Source organism: Danio rerio, chromosome 8, assembly GCF_052040795.2.
Source record: "Danio rerio strain M-AB ecotype USA chromosome 8, GRCz13ab, whole genome shotgun sequence".
Taxonomy (NCBI): domain Eukaryota; kingdom Metazoa; phylum Chordata; class Actinopteri; order Cypriniformes; family Danionidae; genus Danio; species Danio rerio.
In genome coordinates, this window is record NC_141028.1 from 20,129,086 (window position 1) to 20,144,712 (window position 15,627).

At 36.1% G+C, this 15,627-nt stretch overlaps 1 protein-coding gene and 2 long non-coding RNA genes across 8 annotated transcripts in view; 2 read left to right on the forward strand and 1 right to left on the reverse strand.

Moving 5' to 3' along the window:
• Window positions 1-15,627, forward strand: part of LOC147842616 (uncharacterized) — a 1,013,036-nt gene that overhangs the window by 704,381 nt on the left and 293,028 nt on the right. The window lies entirely within an intron of this gene.
• On the forward strand, window positions 244-15,621 carry LOC147842618 (uncharacterized). The gene is made up of 3 exons (XR_015497793.1): window positions 244-379; window positions 10,507-10,578; window positions 12,735-15,621. It is a non-coding gene; the product is annotated as an uncharacterized LOC147842618 (long non-coding RNA).
• The window catches only part of rnf220b (ring finger protein 220b), a 147,393-nt gene continuing 133,538 nt past the window's right edge, over window positions 1,773-15,627 (reverse strand). For all 6 annotated transcript variants that reach the window (XM_087264475.1, XM_087264476.1, XM_087264477.1 and 3 more), the window contains 5 exons: window positions 15,516-15,568; window positions 12,994-13,078; window positions 7,501-7,609; window positions 6,179-6,253; window positions 1,773-4,574 (listed from right to left, as the gene is read on the reverse strand). In XM_087264475.1, coding sequence (XP_087120601.1) covers window positions 4,503-4,574; window positions 6,179-6,253; window positions 7,501-7,609; window positions 12,994-13,078; window positions 15,516-15,568 — 394 coding nt within the window. In that variant the 3' untranslated portion in view covers window positions 1,773-4,502. The remainder of the gene's footprint in view (window positions 4,575-6,178; window positions 6,254-7,500; window positions 7,610-12,993; window positions 13,079-15,515; window positions 15,569-15,627) is intronic.

The window sequence follows — 15,627 nt, forward strand, 5'->3', positions numbered from 1 at the left end:
AAATCTCACTAATAAAACCATTCATGCACTTTTAACCTGATACTTTGCAAAAAAATTGCAGAAAATCATCTAAATAGATTGGACTTCTGAGCCTGGCATGAAAATATTCTAATTATAGGTCGCATCAGAGAGTTTCGACAAAAATACACTACATGTGGAGCAGTTGGTAACTACTTTTTTAGGCCCGTGGCTAGGCTAATCCAGCACTAACCTAAATCCACACAGACGAGTGTCCGTATACTGCTGCTAATTAGAGATATGTCAGGACATCAGCCTCAGACATCCTTTTATGGGGTCCTTCATAAAGGCATCTTCAAGAATTGCTGAAATGAACTGGCCAGGTGTTAAGATACATGTGAGGCAATAAATAGACTGAAAGGTAAGTGCTGAGGTTATTCGCCTGCTAGTGTGTCAATTTCAATTGTATAGTGCCACTGATTTCCATCCACTTTATAATTAGCCTATGAGAATAGGCAGGCAGTTTGTAATTTGAATGTGCTATGCAGGCCTCTTGTGTTATTTACTTGATCTATTATACAGCTACTATACAAAACTATTCATCTACTACCATAATTACTTTGTAGCTAATAGCAGATTTGTACTGTAAAATTAAGTGACTATAAATTCTCATCAGTATCTTACTGAAAACATAATAAAGCCTTATAAATTAGTGCTTTCAAAACACAATTTGCTTTAAAAACAGATTTTAATAGTTTTGCCAATTCTATCTACCTTGGTAGGGGTTGAAGGTGACAAACTGACTATTTCTAATCATTTAACCCAAACCACCACCTGCTAGCACAAATGCTAGAAATTATTGGTTAAATTGTGTTTAATAGACTAGACCAGACAGACAAACAGACAGACAGACAGACAGACAGGCAGACAGAGACAGATAATTAGACTGACAATCAGTCAAACAGACATAGACTGACAGACAAATCAATAGACAGACAGACAGAGAGACAGACAGACAGACACACAGACAGACAGTCAGTCAGTCAAACAGACAAAGATATAGAGACAGATAGACAAAAAATAAACAGACAGACAGACGACAGACAGACAAATAAATAAATAGACAGACAGACAGACAGACAGACAGACGGACAGACAGACAGACAGACAGACAAAAGAAAAGACAAAGATATAGAGACAGATAGAAAAAAATTAACAGACAGACAGACATACAAAGACATAGACAAATAGACAAAAAATAAACAGATAAAGACAGACAGACAAATAAATAAATAGACAGACAGACAGACAGACAGACAGACAGACAGACAGACAGACAAAGATATAGACAAATAGACAAAAAATAAACAGATAAAGACAGACAGACAAATAAATAAATAGACAGACAGACAGACAGACAGACAGACAGACAGACAGACATACAAAGATATAGACAAATAGACAAAAAATAAACAGATAAAGACAGACAAATAAATAAACAGACAGACAGACAGATAGACAGACAGACAGACAGACAGACAGACAGACAGACAGACAGACAGACAGACAGACAGACAGATAGATAGATGACAGACAGACAGACAGACAGACAGACAGACAGACAGACAGACAGACAGACAGACAGACAGACAGACAGACAGATAGATAGATAGATAGATAGATAGATAGATAGATAGATAGATAGATAGATAGATAGATAGATAGATAGATAGATAGATAGATAGATAAACTGTACATAGCATATATAGGATCAGTAAATGTTTGCAGTTGAGTCAAAACCATGTTAGAGCACATTTGTTAGACAACAACTTTAGTTTATTTTTTGTCAAAGAAAACATGAGGCTGTACAAAATACATAATCATAAAACATAGCTGGTTTTGTGTTTCATTTTATTTCAGTTCTATCAAAAGTGCTTGACGATCGCTCAGTTACCTGTAGTAACGTGACTAGAGAGTCTAGACAGTAACAAAACTATTGCTAAAATACCACATAGGAAACTGAACTCCTTTCTCTGTTAGTGCTGATCTCAGTTCCTGAAGTCCTGTAGCGAGTCAGTGTCAGGAGACCTTTATTCTGCTTGGCAGTGGAGAGCAGTGAGGGCTAAGCAGATCAACCTCAGCCTCCGTATCCTGCATTAAGAATCAACTCCACCTGCTAATGAAGGGAAGCACATGCTGCTTGATGCACCTCTGCTGTACATAAGACACACATCAATACAATAACCTGCCAAATCACCTGCTGGGGATAAATATGTGTGTCATTACAAGAATGTAGACAATTACATCTAACCAGCATCAGTTAAAAGTTGACGTAGAAGAGCAAAAATGTCCAAAATATACAGGTAATTACTATTAATCGCTGAACTTTGTAGTAAAAACATTTTTTATTTGTGCATGTTGTGAAATGTTGGATAAAATTAGAACTACAAATCTTGAGAGAATGGCTTTGTAATTTTGCATCATACAGTGCATCTGGAAAGTATTCCCAGACCCAGTGCTTCACTTTTTCCACATTTTTAATGTTACAGCCTTATTCTAAAATGGATCATATTAATTTATTTCCTCAAAATTGTACACACAATACCCCATAATGACAATGTGATTCTTTTTTTTTTTAATTGTTACAAATTTATTGAAAATAAAAAACCTGAAAAATCACATGTACAGTTTTTCAGATCTCTCCAGATATGTTCAATAGGATTTAGGTCTGGGCTCTGGCTGGGCCATTCAAGGACATTCACCGAGTTGTTCTGAAGCCACTCCATTGATATTTTGGTGGTGTGCTTTGGGTCATTGTCCTTCTGGACATTGTCCGCCCCAGTCTTGGTTCAAGAGCACTCTGAAACAGGTTTTCATTCAGGATGTCTCTGTACACTGCTGCATTTATCTTTCCCTCTATCCTGACTATAGTCTTCCAGTTCCTGCTGCTGAGAAACATTCCCACAGCATGATGCTGCCACCACCATGCTTCACTGTATGGATGCAGGAGTGCCTGGTTTAACGCTTGACATTCACTCCAAAAAGTTCAATTCTAGTCTTATCAGACCAGAGAATTTAGTTTCTTATGGTCTAAGAGTCCTTCAGATGCCTTTTGGCAAATTCCAGATGGGGAGTGGCTTCCATCTGGCCACTCTGCCATACAGGCATGATTGGTGGATTGCTGCACAGATGGTTGTCTTTCTGTAAGGTTCTCTTCTCTCCACAGAAAAACGCTGGAGCTCAGTGACCATTGGGTTGTTGATCACCTCTGTGACTTAGGCCCTTCTCTCCCGATCACTCAGCTTAGATGGCCGGCCAGTTCTAGGAAGAGTCCTAGTGGTTCCAAACATCTTCCATTTACGGATGATGGAGGCCACCGTGCTCATTGAAACTTTCAGAGAAATTTTTCTTTAACCTTCCCCAGCCTTGTGCCTTGAGACAATCCTGTCTTGGAGGTCTACAGACAATTCCTTTGTCCTCATGCTTGGTTTGTGCTTTGACATGCACTGTCAACCCTGAGACCTTATATAGATAGGTGTATGCCTTTTCAAATCAAGTACAATCAACCAAATTTACCACAGGTGAACTCCCTTTAAGCTGCTGAAACATCTCAAGAATGATCAGTGGAAACAGAATGTGCCTGAGCTCATTTAGAGCTACATGGCAAAGGTTGTGAACACTTATGTACATGTGATTTTTCAGGGTTTTTTATTTTTAATAAATTTGCAACAATTAAAAAAAAATCTTTTTTTCACATTTTCATTATGGGGTATTGGTTGTAGAATTTTGAATAAATAAATACATTTAATACATTTTGGAAAAGGGCCGTAACATCAAATATTGTGGAAAAAAATTAAGCGCTATGAATACTTTCTGTATGCACTGTATTTAGTCTTTGTTCTTTGAGAGAGTTCATGCGTGCTTGGGATGAGAGATCATGAGATGTACTGTACTGTAAAATACACTAAATCATTTTTTTAAACGCATGAAAGAAACAATTACACAATATGAACCCATCAGGTGAAATGATCATTTATCTTAAAACATATTTAAAAGATCCCATTCACTATTAAATTACAGTTACAGAAGTATGGAAAATAATTATACATCATTATCTTTTTGCACATTCTACACCAAACAAAGTTAACCGTATACCGTTTTATATCAACACTGCTAGATCCAAATTAGAAAAGAAGTCTTCAGTGTAAACATTCACCAAACTATTGGACAGATTGCTTTAGAGCTTTCTCTATGAGAATAACTTAGCAATATCTTGTAAAACAGCTTTTATACATAGGAACGATTCTTGTGATCAGTTCTACTGTCCTTGCGGTACTGTTGTGAAGAATAATACTTTAAAATTTTACCATTTCATCAAGAAATGAGCACAGTGGTCTTTGTGTAACTAGGTTGCATTCCAACGGGAACTTTTTCAATGACTCTGAATGTCCTTTGAGTTTAGCTTTGGCCCAGAAAGGTTCTCCTTAGTAAAAGTGATCCGTTTGTGTGGAGTGCAAACAGGCAGATGACAGGACGGTAACTCTTCACAAATACACTCGCCTTAGGTCCCCTGGTGAGGTTATGGTGTTACACTGCGGACACAGTTTCTTTGCTCCCTGAAAAAGAGAGAATTGAAGATAAATTAACATTTTTCTGGACCAAAAAATAGTCAATTTCTGGAAATTGAGATTTGTACGTTATTTGAAAGTTGAATATGCTTTTCATTGATGTTTGGTTCTTTAAAGGGATGGGCCACTACGATATCATATTTTAAACTTTAGTTGACGTCTAATGTAGCTGTGTGAACATAAACAACATCTCTGAATGTAATACGCTCAAAGTTCAATGCAAAGGGAGTTTGGCTTTTACAGAGTTAGCTTAGCAAAGTCTACAGCGAAAAAATTTGGGGACTACAAATAATACATCTAGGCTAGTGAGATTACAAGGGCTTCTGGTTACGTGCATTCACCTCGCGCACACACCCGGCGTAGCGAAGGGGCGTGGCCAGAGGTGCTGCAATGTTATAGCAGAGAAAACTAAAATGCCGTCCAAATGCTGCTTTTTTCACAGAGCTTGTTCTGTTTCTGTATTTGGGCTTTCAAAAGGACACGACACGATGTGAGAAGTGATTACAGTTTAATCTAAATTATGTTCCAGAGAATTATAAAAATATATAGCTAGCATTTGACAAAGGACAGCTTCCAGAATCTCTCTCCGTTCAGAGCTGAATTTGTCTAAAAACTTCTCCAACCAACGAGTGTCTCTATATATGGCTGCTTTCCGTGCGTTCTACATCTCAAATAACAAACTTGCAAAAGATTTGAGAACATTTCTTATTACTTACACATGCTTATACCGAATGTATGTGAAAAACACTTGTCAGATTTTATTTTAGAGAGCAGGTGTGAGGTTCAGCTGTGTGCTCTTCATTTTCTGTCTGATTCAGATTCAAAAGCCCATGCTTGTAGGGTCACAGCACATTATGTTAGTTGACCAATCAGAGCCTCTTGAGGGTGGGCCTTTCAGAGAAACTAGGAAATATAACAGTCGTTTTCATGTTAGCTAAGTAGCAGTATATAATCAAAGTAAGATATATGAAAAGTAATGTGATTTAAAAATACAATGTGGACCACCCCTTTAATAAAAGGTAATATTTTGTCAAGAAGTATTTAAAAATCTGGAATCTTAGGGTTTAAAAAATTATAATAATAATAACTGAGTGAATTGTTTAAATTAGTTGAAATTGCTTTAAAAACAGCTCAATAGCAAAGCTATTTTCAGACTTGAACTACTGATCAAGTCTGAAAATATGTAAATCGGAAATCAACATCTTAATTTTCTTTTGCATAGCGTTTCGCATTGATCAGCCAAGACTCACCACACAGTGTAGTGAACTCATAAAGTCGCTGTGGATGTTAGTAGTATGTGCCAGTGCAGAATAATGACACGTCAATCAAAAGTTTGGTAAAAGTTAAATTAAATCTGACATAACCGTTCACGCTGCAGTGCCATTGCTAAACATCAGATCGGTAGTAAATTGAATATAAAAAATATAACACCTAAAGGCGCACAAAATTAATTTGAATACAATAGGGTTTGTGCTGTTTACACTGTTATGACAAAATAGATTTGAGTCCACATTTGCCTGCAGTGTGAATGAATCATAGTATGGCAAAAAATCTTTTGTTAAAGACAGTGTGATACATATTTATAATCTCACCAGGGTGCGAAGCCAACACTCCTCACAATGGACATGCCAGCACTGGATAGAGGTCAGAGGTACTGTGTAGGAGTCCTGAAAAAGAATATATATTTACATAAATAAATAACATAAGGAAAAAGTGAATATCATGTAATATACATCATACAAATAACTTCTTTACATTTAGCATGCCATCAAAAGGAGTTTTTTAAAACAGGTTTAGCTCAAAACAAACACACACAAACACATTCCAATAAAAAGTTTGGAATCATTGAGATTTGTTAAAATTTCTATTCAGTAAGGATGCTAAATTAGCCAAAGGTGACGGTAAAGACATTTATAATAACTGAATAATTTCTTAAAATAAAACATATTTATACTTAATATCTTTTTTTAAGTAACGCAAAAAATTCCAAAAAAAAAAAAAATAAAATATATATATATATATGGTTTAGCTCCAAATCAGCATATTGCAATGATTTCTGAAGAATCAAGTGACACTCAAGTCTGGAGTAGGAGTTGATTATAAACTAGTGTCGACAGAATTTAAAACAACTATTAAGTATATCAAAATATAAAATTATATTTTTTGTGTTGCAATATATAGAATATTTCATCTAAAATTGTATTTATTTTTAAAGGGGACCTATTACGGATAAATAACTTTTTATAAGGAGTTTAAACACAGTTGTGCGCCTGTAAATATAGATAGCCTCTTATAGTAAAAATGAATTAATTCTATTTTTTATAATCACACTTGATAAAAACAGTATACAGAAACACTTTGATTGACATTCTCCCTTTGTACGTGTCATCAAAGAGGGAAGGCCCGCCCACTAGAGACAATCTCTCCCTTATACCATAAACAGCCCTAAGTGAGAAGCAGCCATCTCCCATTAGAGTTTTTAATCTGCTGCATAGCTCCTCCTTCTATTAAAAAGAGGGCGTGGAGCTCAATCTCATTTGATTTTAAAAGTGACAATCACCAAAACAGCATATTTTGGATTAAAGTCTAAAAGGGGCAGTTTCAAAGAGTTATAAAATATTATTTTGAGGTATTTTAAGCTGAAACTTCACACACACACAAACACACACACACACACACACACACACACACACACACACACACACACACACACACACTCTGTGGACATTAGACACTTATTTTACATCTCGCAAAAAGGGGCATAATAGGTCACCTTTAAAACCTTACTAGCCACAAACTTGTAAATGGTAGCATTTACAGTATATAATTCATGCCATAGAGCTAAATTGGGAATGTTTTCCTGCTCTTTTTATTTTTCATTCTTGTAATTTATAAAGAGCGAGGTCAAGTTTACCATGCAGATGAGACACTTGAATCTGTCCCCTCGCGTGAGCTGCTTCTCCAGGTCTCGGATGCGTGTTTTCAGGGCCTCCAGCGTGTTGAGGGAGGGGTCATCCGATAAGCTGAACGACACAAAGAAGAAATCCATCAGAGATTGATTAGAGAGTGTCGCCCAAGGCTGCATGTTATGAATACTAAATCACACACGAACTGTAATCAAAAGACAGATTGCATCATTAAACAAGGTGCTTTCAGAAGAAGATTCAACATTGTAACACTTGACATTGCCATACTGTACAGTGTATATGGCACGTGCATGTTCAAGTTAATGGATGGAAATTCCTACAAGGATGATAATTAATGTAAACAACAAACAAACAAAAATATAAATAAATATATAAAAATTTGTAGGCCCAATCCCAATTCTAGACCTTAGCCCTTCCTTTCGTTTTGCGAGTTCACATAAAGGGGTAGGGGTGTCCCAATTTTCTATAGCTTGAAGGCGTAGGGCTAAGATAAGGGCTAGATAGCATTTAAACTGAGATTTTTCAGGACCACACTTGAAACCAAGGGGTAAGAAAACTTCCCAGAATACTCCATCTACAACGCCAGCACGGCTACACATGGAAGTCAGGAGATGCACAAATTAGTATTTTATTGTCATTATTACGAAGTTTTACAACAAACAAGCATATGTTTTAACACATTCATAACCGCGTTCCTGTTTTACCGTCATGCTTAAACATAAAAAACGCTAAATTTCGCTATCTGTAATCCCTAATAATAACTCCTGTAAAATAGTCCTACAACATTCAGTCACTCGTTGACGCTTGAATACCCTATCAGAACAGTCTAGTGGCTGGGAATGGCCCTTTTTACAGTGTCTGGTATAATATTAATGTTGTTTTTGTGTGTTTACATAGATGAATAAGGCCATGGTGTAAATGCACAGTACAGTTACAATAAGATAAAAAATAGAAAAATATAATGCAACTAGAACAACTACTGCAGTCCCCATCGTCAATCTCATATGAAGCAAGAGATTGCGAAAACATGATGATGTGTGCTGTAGTGCTGCCCCATTTCTTAGGGGTAAATTTTAAAGCTCTTCTTCTTCACACTCTGTTTCAAGGGCCAAGGGGAAGGGCAAGGGTACAATAATATAATTGGGATTAGGCCGTAGGCTTAAACTTTAAAATAATGTATATAATTTACAACTCATTGTGTGTGTGCATAACATTTGTTCTAGATGATGTTAATTTCTTGAGATTAGAATTCTTTTAGTGACTGAAGATTGAGACCAAGATGAATTATTTGTTGGTTTTTACATTTTATTATGTTTTTTTTGTTTTAATATTTTTTAGAGCTGAAATAAAAAGAGGCCGATTTATAGGTTTATGTACAAACATTTAAGTTTTGATTGAATTTTCATAACTGAAGATAATAACTGAAGCTACAGTACATAATTTGTCATTATTTTTACATGTAGAAAGGTTTTGAAAGGTGTTCGTGTTTTTAACCAAATTGTAGAACATACGTAACATGTAAAATATGTTTCAGTTTTTTTGCTGTAGATATAATAATAATAATAATAATAAAAATAATACATTTAATGTTTACTGCACTTTTTTGAAACACAAAGTTATACATCAAGCATAATACAGAAAAAAAACATGTTCGATTGAAGTAGAAAAAAAGAAAAACAAACAATAACAATACAACAAAATAACAATAAAAGTACAATAATAGTAAATATATTTAAGACTAAAACTTTCGTAAAATTACTTAATGTGGGGCATTTATAAATAGGTTTAATGTGAATGTATTGTGTTTAGGGCGGCGTGGTGGCGCGGTTGGTAGGGCTGTCGCCTCACAGCAAGAAGGTCGCTGGTCCAAGCCTCAGGCAGGTGCAGTTAGCATTTCTGTGTGGAGTTTGCATGTTCTCCTCATGTTCATGTGGGTTTCCTCCGGGGGCTCCGGTTTCCCCCAGAAGTCCAAAGACATGCGCTATAGGTGAATTGCGTAAGCTAAATTATCAGTAGTGTATGTGTGCAAATGAGACTGTATGGGTGTTCCCAGAGATAGGTTGCAGCTGAAAGCGCATCCCCTGTCTAAAACATATACTGGATAAGTTCATTCGCAGTAGCCACCCCTGATTAATTAAAAGACTAAGCCGAAAAGAAAATGAATGAATGAATGAATTGTGTTTATAGCTCAGTGTCAGAAGCAAGTCAAATAACAGTTGTTGAATGATCTAATAAACTTTTTTCAATCACAAGTGAACACACATGCAATATCTGTGTCAGTGTGCCAAGAAAAAAGTGCCGACTGGAAAAAAAAATGTGTTTATTATTATTACAGAGCAATTGTTTTATTTTATAGGACCTCAATGTATCATCAGGAGTTACATATATTATAATTCTATTTTCTTGTATGAGTTTTTAGACTCCAAAAGTAGTTGTTGACTTTTTCAAACTATTATTTTCAAGCGAATTCAGCAAAAATCAGCTACATCTTGGATGACCTGAGGATAAAGTAACAAGAGTAACTAAATTGTAAATTTTTGGCTGAACTATGCCTTAAATTTACAACATGATTCCAAAAATATACAACTTCCAATGTGTGCAAAAATAGCTTTAGGTGTCTCTTACAGCAGGTGAGGGGGCAGACGTGTCGCCGCAGTGTGCAAACATTGTCTCAGTGTAATTGCTTTATTAGCGTGTCCACACCGGGCCGGTCTGCAGGCGCCCCGCGGCTCTCTGTCATTTGTCAGGAACAGTCCTCCTTCCCGCCTCACTAACCCTTCCTCACTCGACTGTTTCCACTTCACCACAATTAAATAACACTCGCTCAGAGCCCCCTAATCCCCGGTAGGAACATCCTGGCCAACGCATCCCCATTTAATCAGCTCTCAGGAATTGAACTATGACAGCAGGGGGGTTTAAGTGATCCATCAAAAATGCCTCATGTAATAGCCGCCAAATATAAGCATAATGAATGCTGGTTTTTCCTCTTGTAGCTGTCTGCTGGAAATATGAAATAAGTGCCCTGGTCCTCAGGCTAAATACCTACTGGAGCAACGACAGATCAGGTACAAAAATATGCTGCATGCCAGAACCATCTTCCGCCAGTGTACACCTAATATATACAGTGCATTTATTATTTTATAATATTTTTTGTGCATCTTAAATTGTATATTTATATAAATAAAGAAATAAATAAAATTGTTATAATTTACATATGCTTGCAATGTGGAATAAAGGCATATAATATAATAAAGTATAATATAATATAATATAATATAATATAATATAATATAATATAATATAATATAATATAATATAATATAATATAATATAATATAATATAATATAATATAATATAATATAATATAATATAGGGCGAGGCAGTGGTGCAGTAGGTAGTGCTGTCGCCTCACAGCAAGAAGGTCGCTGGTTCGAAACTCGACTTAGTTGGCGTTTCTGTGTGGAGTTCGCATGTTCTCCCTGCCTTCGCATGGGTTTCCTCTGGGTGCTTCGGTTTCCCCCACAGTCCAAAGACATGCGGTTCAGGTGAATTGGGTAAGCTAAATTGTTCGTAGTGTGTGAATGTGTGTGTGGATGTTTCCCAGAGATGGGTTGCGGCTGGAAGGGCATCCGCTGCCTAAAAACTTGCTGGATAAGTTGGCGGTTCATTCCGCTGTGGCGACCCCGGATTAATAAAGAGACTAAGCCGACAAGAAAATGAATGAAATGAAATAATATAATATAATTCATTCATTTATTTTATTTTCGGCTTAGTCCCTTTATTAATCTGGGGTCGACACAGGGGAATGAACCTCCAACTTATCCAGCATATGTTTTACATAGTGGATGCCCTTCCAGCAGCAACCCATCACTGAGAAACACCCGTACACTCTCATTCAAACTCGTACACTACGGACATTTTAGATTACCTAATTCCCCTGTACCCCTGTTTTTCCCCTGTTTTTGGACTGTGGGTGGGACACAGGAGCACCCAGAGAAAAATCGAGCGAACACGGGGAGAACATGCAAACTCCACACAGAAACGCCAACTGACCCAGCCGAGGCTTGAACCAGCAACCTTCTTGCTGTGAGGCAATTGTGTACCTACTGTGCCACCGTGATGCTTAATATCCAAAACCAAAAAATAAACATTTGTATTTATCTAAAATGTGAGTCTTTTTAAAATATTTTAAGTATATTATACAAAGTATTTTGTTTTGGATGTGATATCAAAATAATAATAATAATATTTAAAATAATAATAATTTTCCTACTACAGTAACAAAAAAATGTTGGATACTGAATAGAGTTCCTGATGCAAATTTAAGATATAACATTACATAGTTCACAAGATGGTTTACTAATGTTGTTCTACAGCTGAAACACTGATTCAGCATATATATGAGATACTGTATGTTTCAGGAAGTTTTTTTTTCTGCCACTGCAACTGACCTGCAGCTGAAAAGCACAAGTCCCACCTTCATTAACGTCAAGGTTATCAAAATACAAATATGGCTAGATGATCGTTTTTTGTTCTTCATAATGTAATATGACTTGATTGGCTACCATTGCCATTTTTTCTAAAGCTGTATGTTGTTACATTGTCTCAGTGTGTGTGTGTGTGTGTGTGTGTGTGTGTGTGTGTGTGTTTGTGTGTGTGTGTGTGTGTGTGTGTGTGTTTGTGTGTGTGTGTGTGTGTGTGTGTGTGTGTGTGTGTGTGTTTGTGTGTGTGTGTGTGTGTGTGTGTGTGTGTGTGTGTGTTTGTGTGTGTGTGTGTGTGTGTGTGTGTGTGTGTGTGTGTGAGACACAGAAAGTAAGTGAGAGTCACTGTTACTTTGTTACATTGTTGTTAATAATAATGCTAATTCCCTAACATGTGGGTGGGCATGCAAATACAAATCACAAACACATAATACATTTAGAGTCATTTAAAAAGTATATCATATAGTTCCCCTGGAATCTGACACTCCTTGCCTGATAAATGGACCAATCAAACTGATTAATGATACACTCTAAAACATAAGTCAAACACGCTTCGGTGGACCTGCCAAATTGTAGCACCGCTGAGGAAGAACTGATTTGTGTGAGTCTTATTGAAAGGGTCATGTATAATTCCTCATGTGTCGCATCCATGTGCAAACTTGACCTCAGTTGCATGATTTGTAATGCATAAGAATCTGTCCCGGCGCATACAACGCATTTAAATCCTTTTTCCCAACAGGATTTGAGAAATGCTGAATCATGATTCTACAGAGATCTCTTCCAAGAATATAACATGAATGTTGGAAAGGCCTGGACAGAGGAGTATTTATATTTCTCATCTGACCCTCAGTGTGTCTAAAAACATGCAAAACGATGCCACTGCTCCAGCGGTATTTGTACATCAATGCATTCAATTATGAATACTTATATATTAGAAGTATAATAAGATGGATTTAAAATAAATGGGTGAAGTTTTAATTTAAAGTGACTTTACTTACATCTCTAACTCGCTGTTTTTACAGGTTCTTGGGGATGTTGTGCTTAGATTGTTGTCACCCTCCCCATTACTTGTAGTAGGAGTTTCTGCAGACAGAAAACATCATTCCCTTGATTAATGTATACTTTCTTGTACTGTATATAAAGTGGAGATCAAATCTAGAGAAAAACCTACACATTTTGCGTAATTTTAAGATCACTGCAGTATAAAGAAGAACAGCAACTGGATATACAGTAAGCATAGCTGAAGAATAAGAGTTCTGATTACGGTACTCAAACACCATTTTACCTCATACTCATGTAAATCATCTGAGTGTTAAATCCAGTTGTAAAAAACAGGCCAATTGGAACAAACACACCAACTGTGACAATGGAATCAATAGTATGCACCGCCAAGGCTAAATTTCACTGGCCACAACATTTCCTAGTAAGATTACAACAATGATAATGTGCTCACCTCATTTTTAAGCTTACCTAAGCTTGTATTGTACTAAATATGTGAGACTCTTATTTTGAAATGGGACAGTCTTTAAGATGAGTAAATAGTTCTGTAAAGCATGCAGCCAAGCGTGACCACAAAGTTTCCCATCTGTTCACAGTGCATCAGACCACAAAGTGCGGGATATACAGATTATACATCCACTCAATAGCACCCTGAAGGCCTGCTTAAATGTATCGCTTGTTAGTTTAACATTTGTATTGTGAACATTGTCACATTTATTTGTAATGAGGCAACAAATACATGTAAAATGTGAGTATAAGTGTTCACTGCATGTTTATGCATTGGGTCATATCACTCAGCTCTTACTGTCATTTTCCTTAAGTAAATGATCGCTATTAAATTAAATAAAACTGTTAATTCAGAGGTTGATATTAATTCCTTTATATGTGTTCATATATGATAAAGCTTTAAAATGTAACTTTAAATATATCTCTGTGAGTCCCTTTTGGCAAGTAAAATTATAATTTAGCCTATATTTAATCCAAAACACAACTCAGGAGCAAACTAGTTTATTTTAATGCCATAAAGAGCTTTTTATTCTAGGTCTAATGGGCTTTATGCACAGATAGTGTTTTGCAGTCAATGATGAACTTATGGTGACAGGGTTTATTTGACTATTTTCAATTTCATAAGGTTTCGTTTGCAGCATTGATGTTGTAATGTAATTCAAATATAATCAGTTAAATAGGCTTAAGCATCCATTTGTTTGTTAAAGCGTAAAAAGAGACGAAAGACAGTTAAAACGCAGGCGTCGTCATTAGCAGCAGGCTAGCACAGAAACTCCATTGAAAATACGGGGGGTAAAATTACTTTCCATATTCTAAAGACATGGCTTGGAAAATAGAATTTAATGCAGTGTTTCTTGTTTGGTCTATAACAGATTGTTTGTATCGTATCTCAGCCAGGCAGTGAAGATCACTGATTTCTAAAAAAAAAAAAAAAAATCAGATCTTAAAATTAAAGTCTGTGCTCATATACCCCATTCCTGTGTTTATAATTTATCATGTAACATTTTAAACAGAACTTTGCCACTTATTTATTTACCATGTAGATATCATAGAACAACTTAAAATATTGAATCATTGTACTTTAAATCAACATTAAATTAGACTACAAAAAGAACACCAAACACTTATAGAGAACATTTATTGTTGTGAATCTGGCACCTCCGGGTAATTTGTTTAATATCTCACAAACCATATTTAAAGGGATAGATGACAAATGATAATTACCTCATCATAAATTCACCCTTGTGTGGTTTTAAATCTTCTTTGAACACAAAAGAAGATATTGTGGTTGATGGCACCCATCAACTTCCATAGTAGGAAAAATATTACTATGGAAGTCAATGGGAGCCATCAACCAGCATTTTTCAAAATATCTTTTCTTTATATTCAACTGAAGAAAGAAACTCAAAAATGATTTGAATGAGTGAAGAGTTAGTAAATGATGGCAGAATATAAATTTTGGGTGAACTATTCCTTTAACTGGCAGTCCAACGTTGCACTTTTTACTGACTTTGCAAGACGGTGAGCCGTTCTAAAGTGGCTGAAATCTGACAGAAGGTGGTCCAGATAAAGTCCAAGAGCCAAAGCAAGAAAAGCTGGTCTTTTCAAATATGTGATTTCTAAAATATTGACTTTTTACAATGTCACTAATTATCCAAATCCCCTAAAGGAGGAAATCAAGGTTGGTTGTCCATGAGAGACAAAAGCACAAAAGGACAGGATCCAGTGGAGAATCTCAATAGGCAATCAGTTCAACGCTGCCGCTTGAATTGCTAAACAGGCCAAGGCATACAGTCTTGGCATACAGTGTCCCAAAGTTCAACAAAAACTGATCTGTTTGAATGAAATGTGCTTAAAATAATTGCTTTTACCTTCAAATAAGATGAAGCGGTAACTTTAAAATGTAGGAAATTGTCGGTTGTTCACTAACTTTGATCTCCTCTGTGGATTTAACTACAGTAAAGCTACATTGGCACAAAAATGACACAGATGTCAATTTGATCAATTTGCTCACCTGAGTTTGCCAACTTGGTTTGCTCTGGAGAGAACCTGCTGGTTGTATCTCCACTTGTAAAGCAAAAAAAAAGAGAAAATAAGTACTGATAAAATGTCAAAGAAGCACTGAT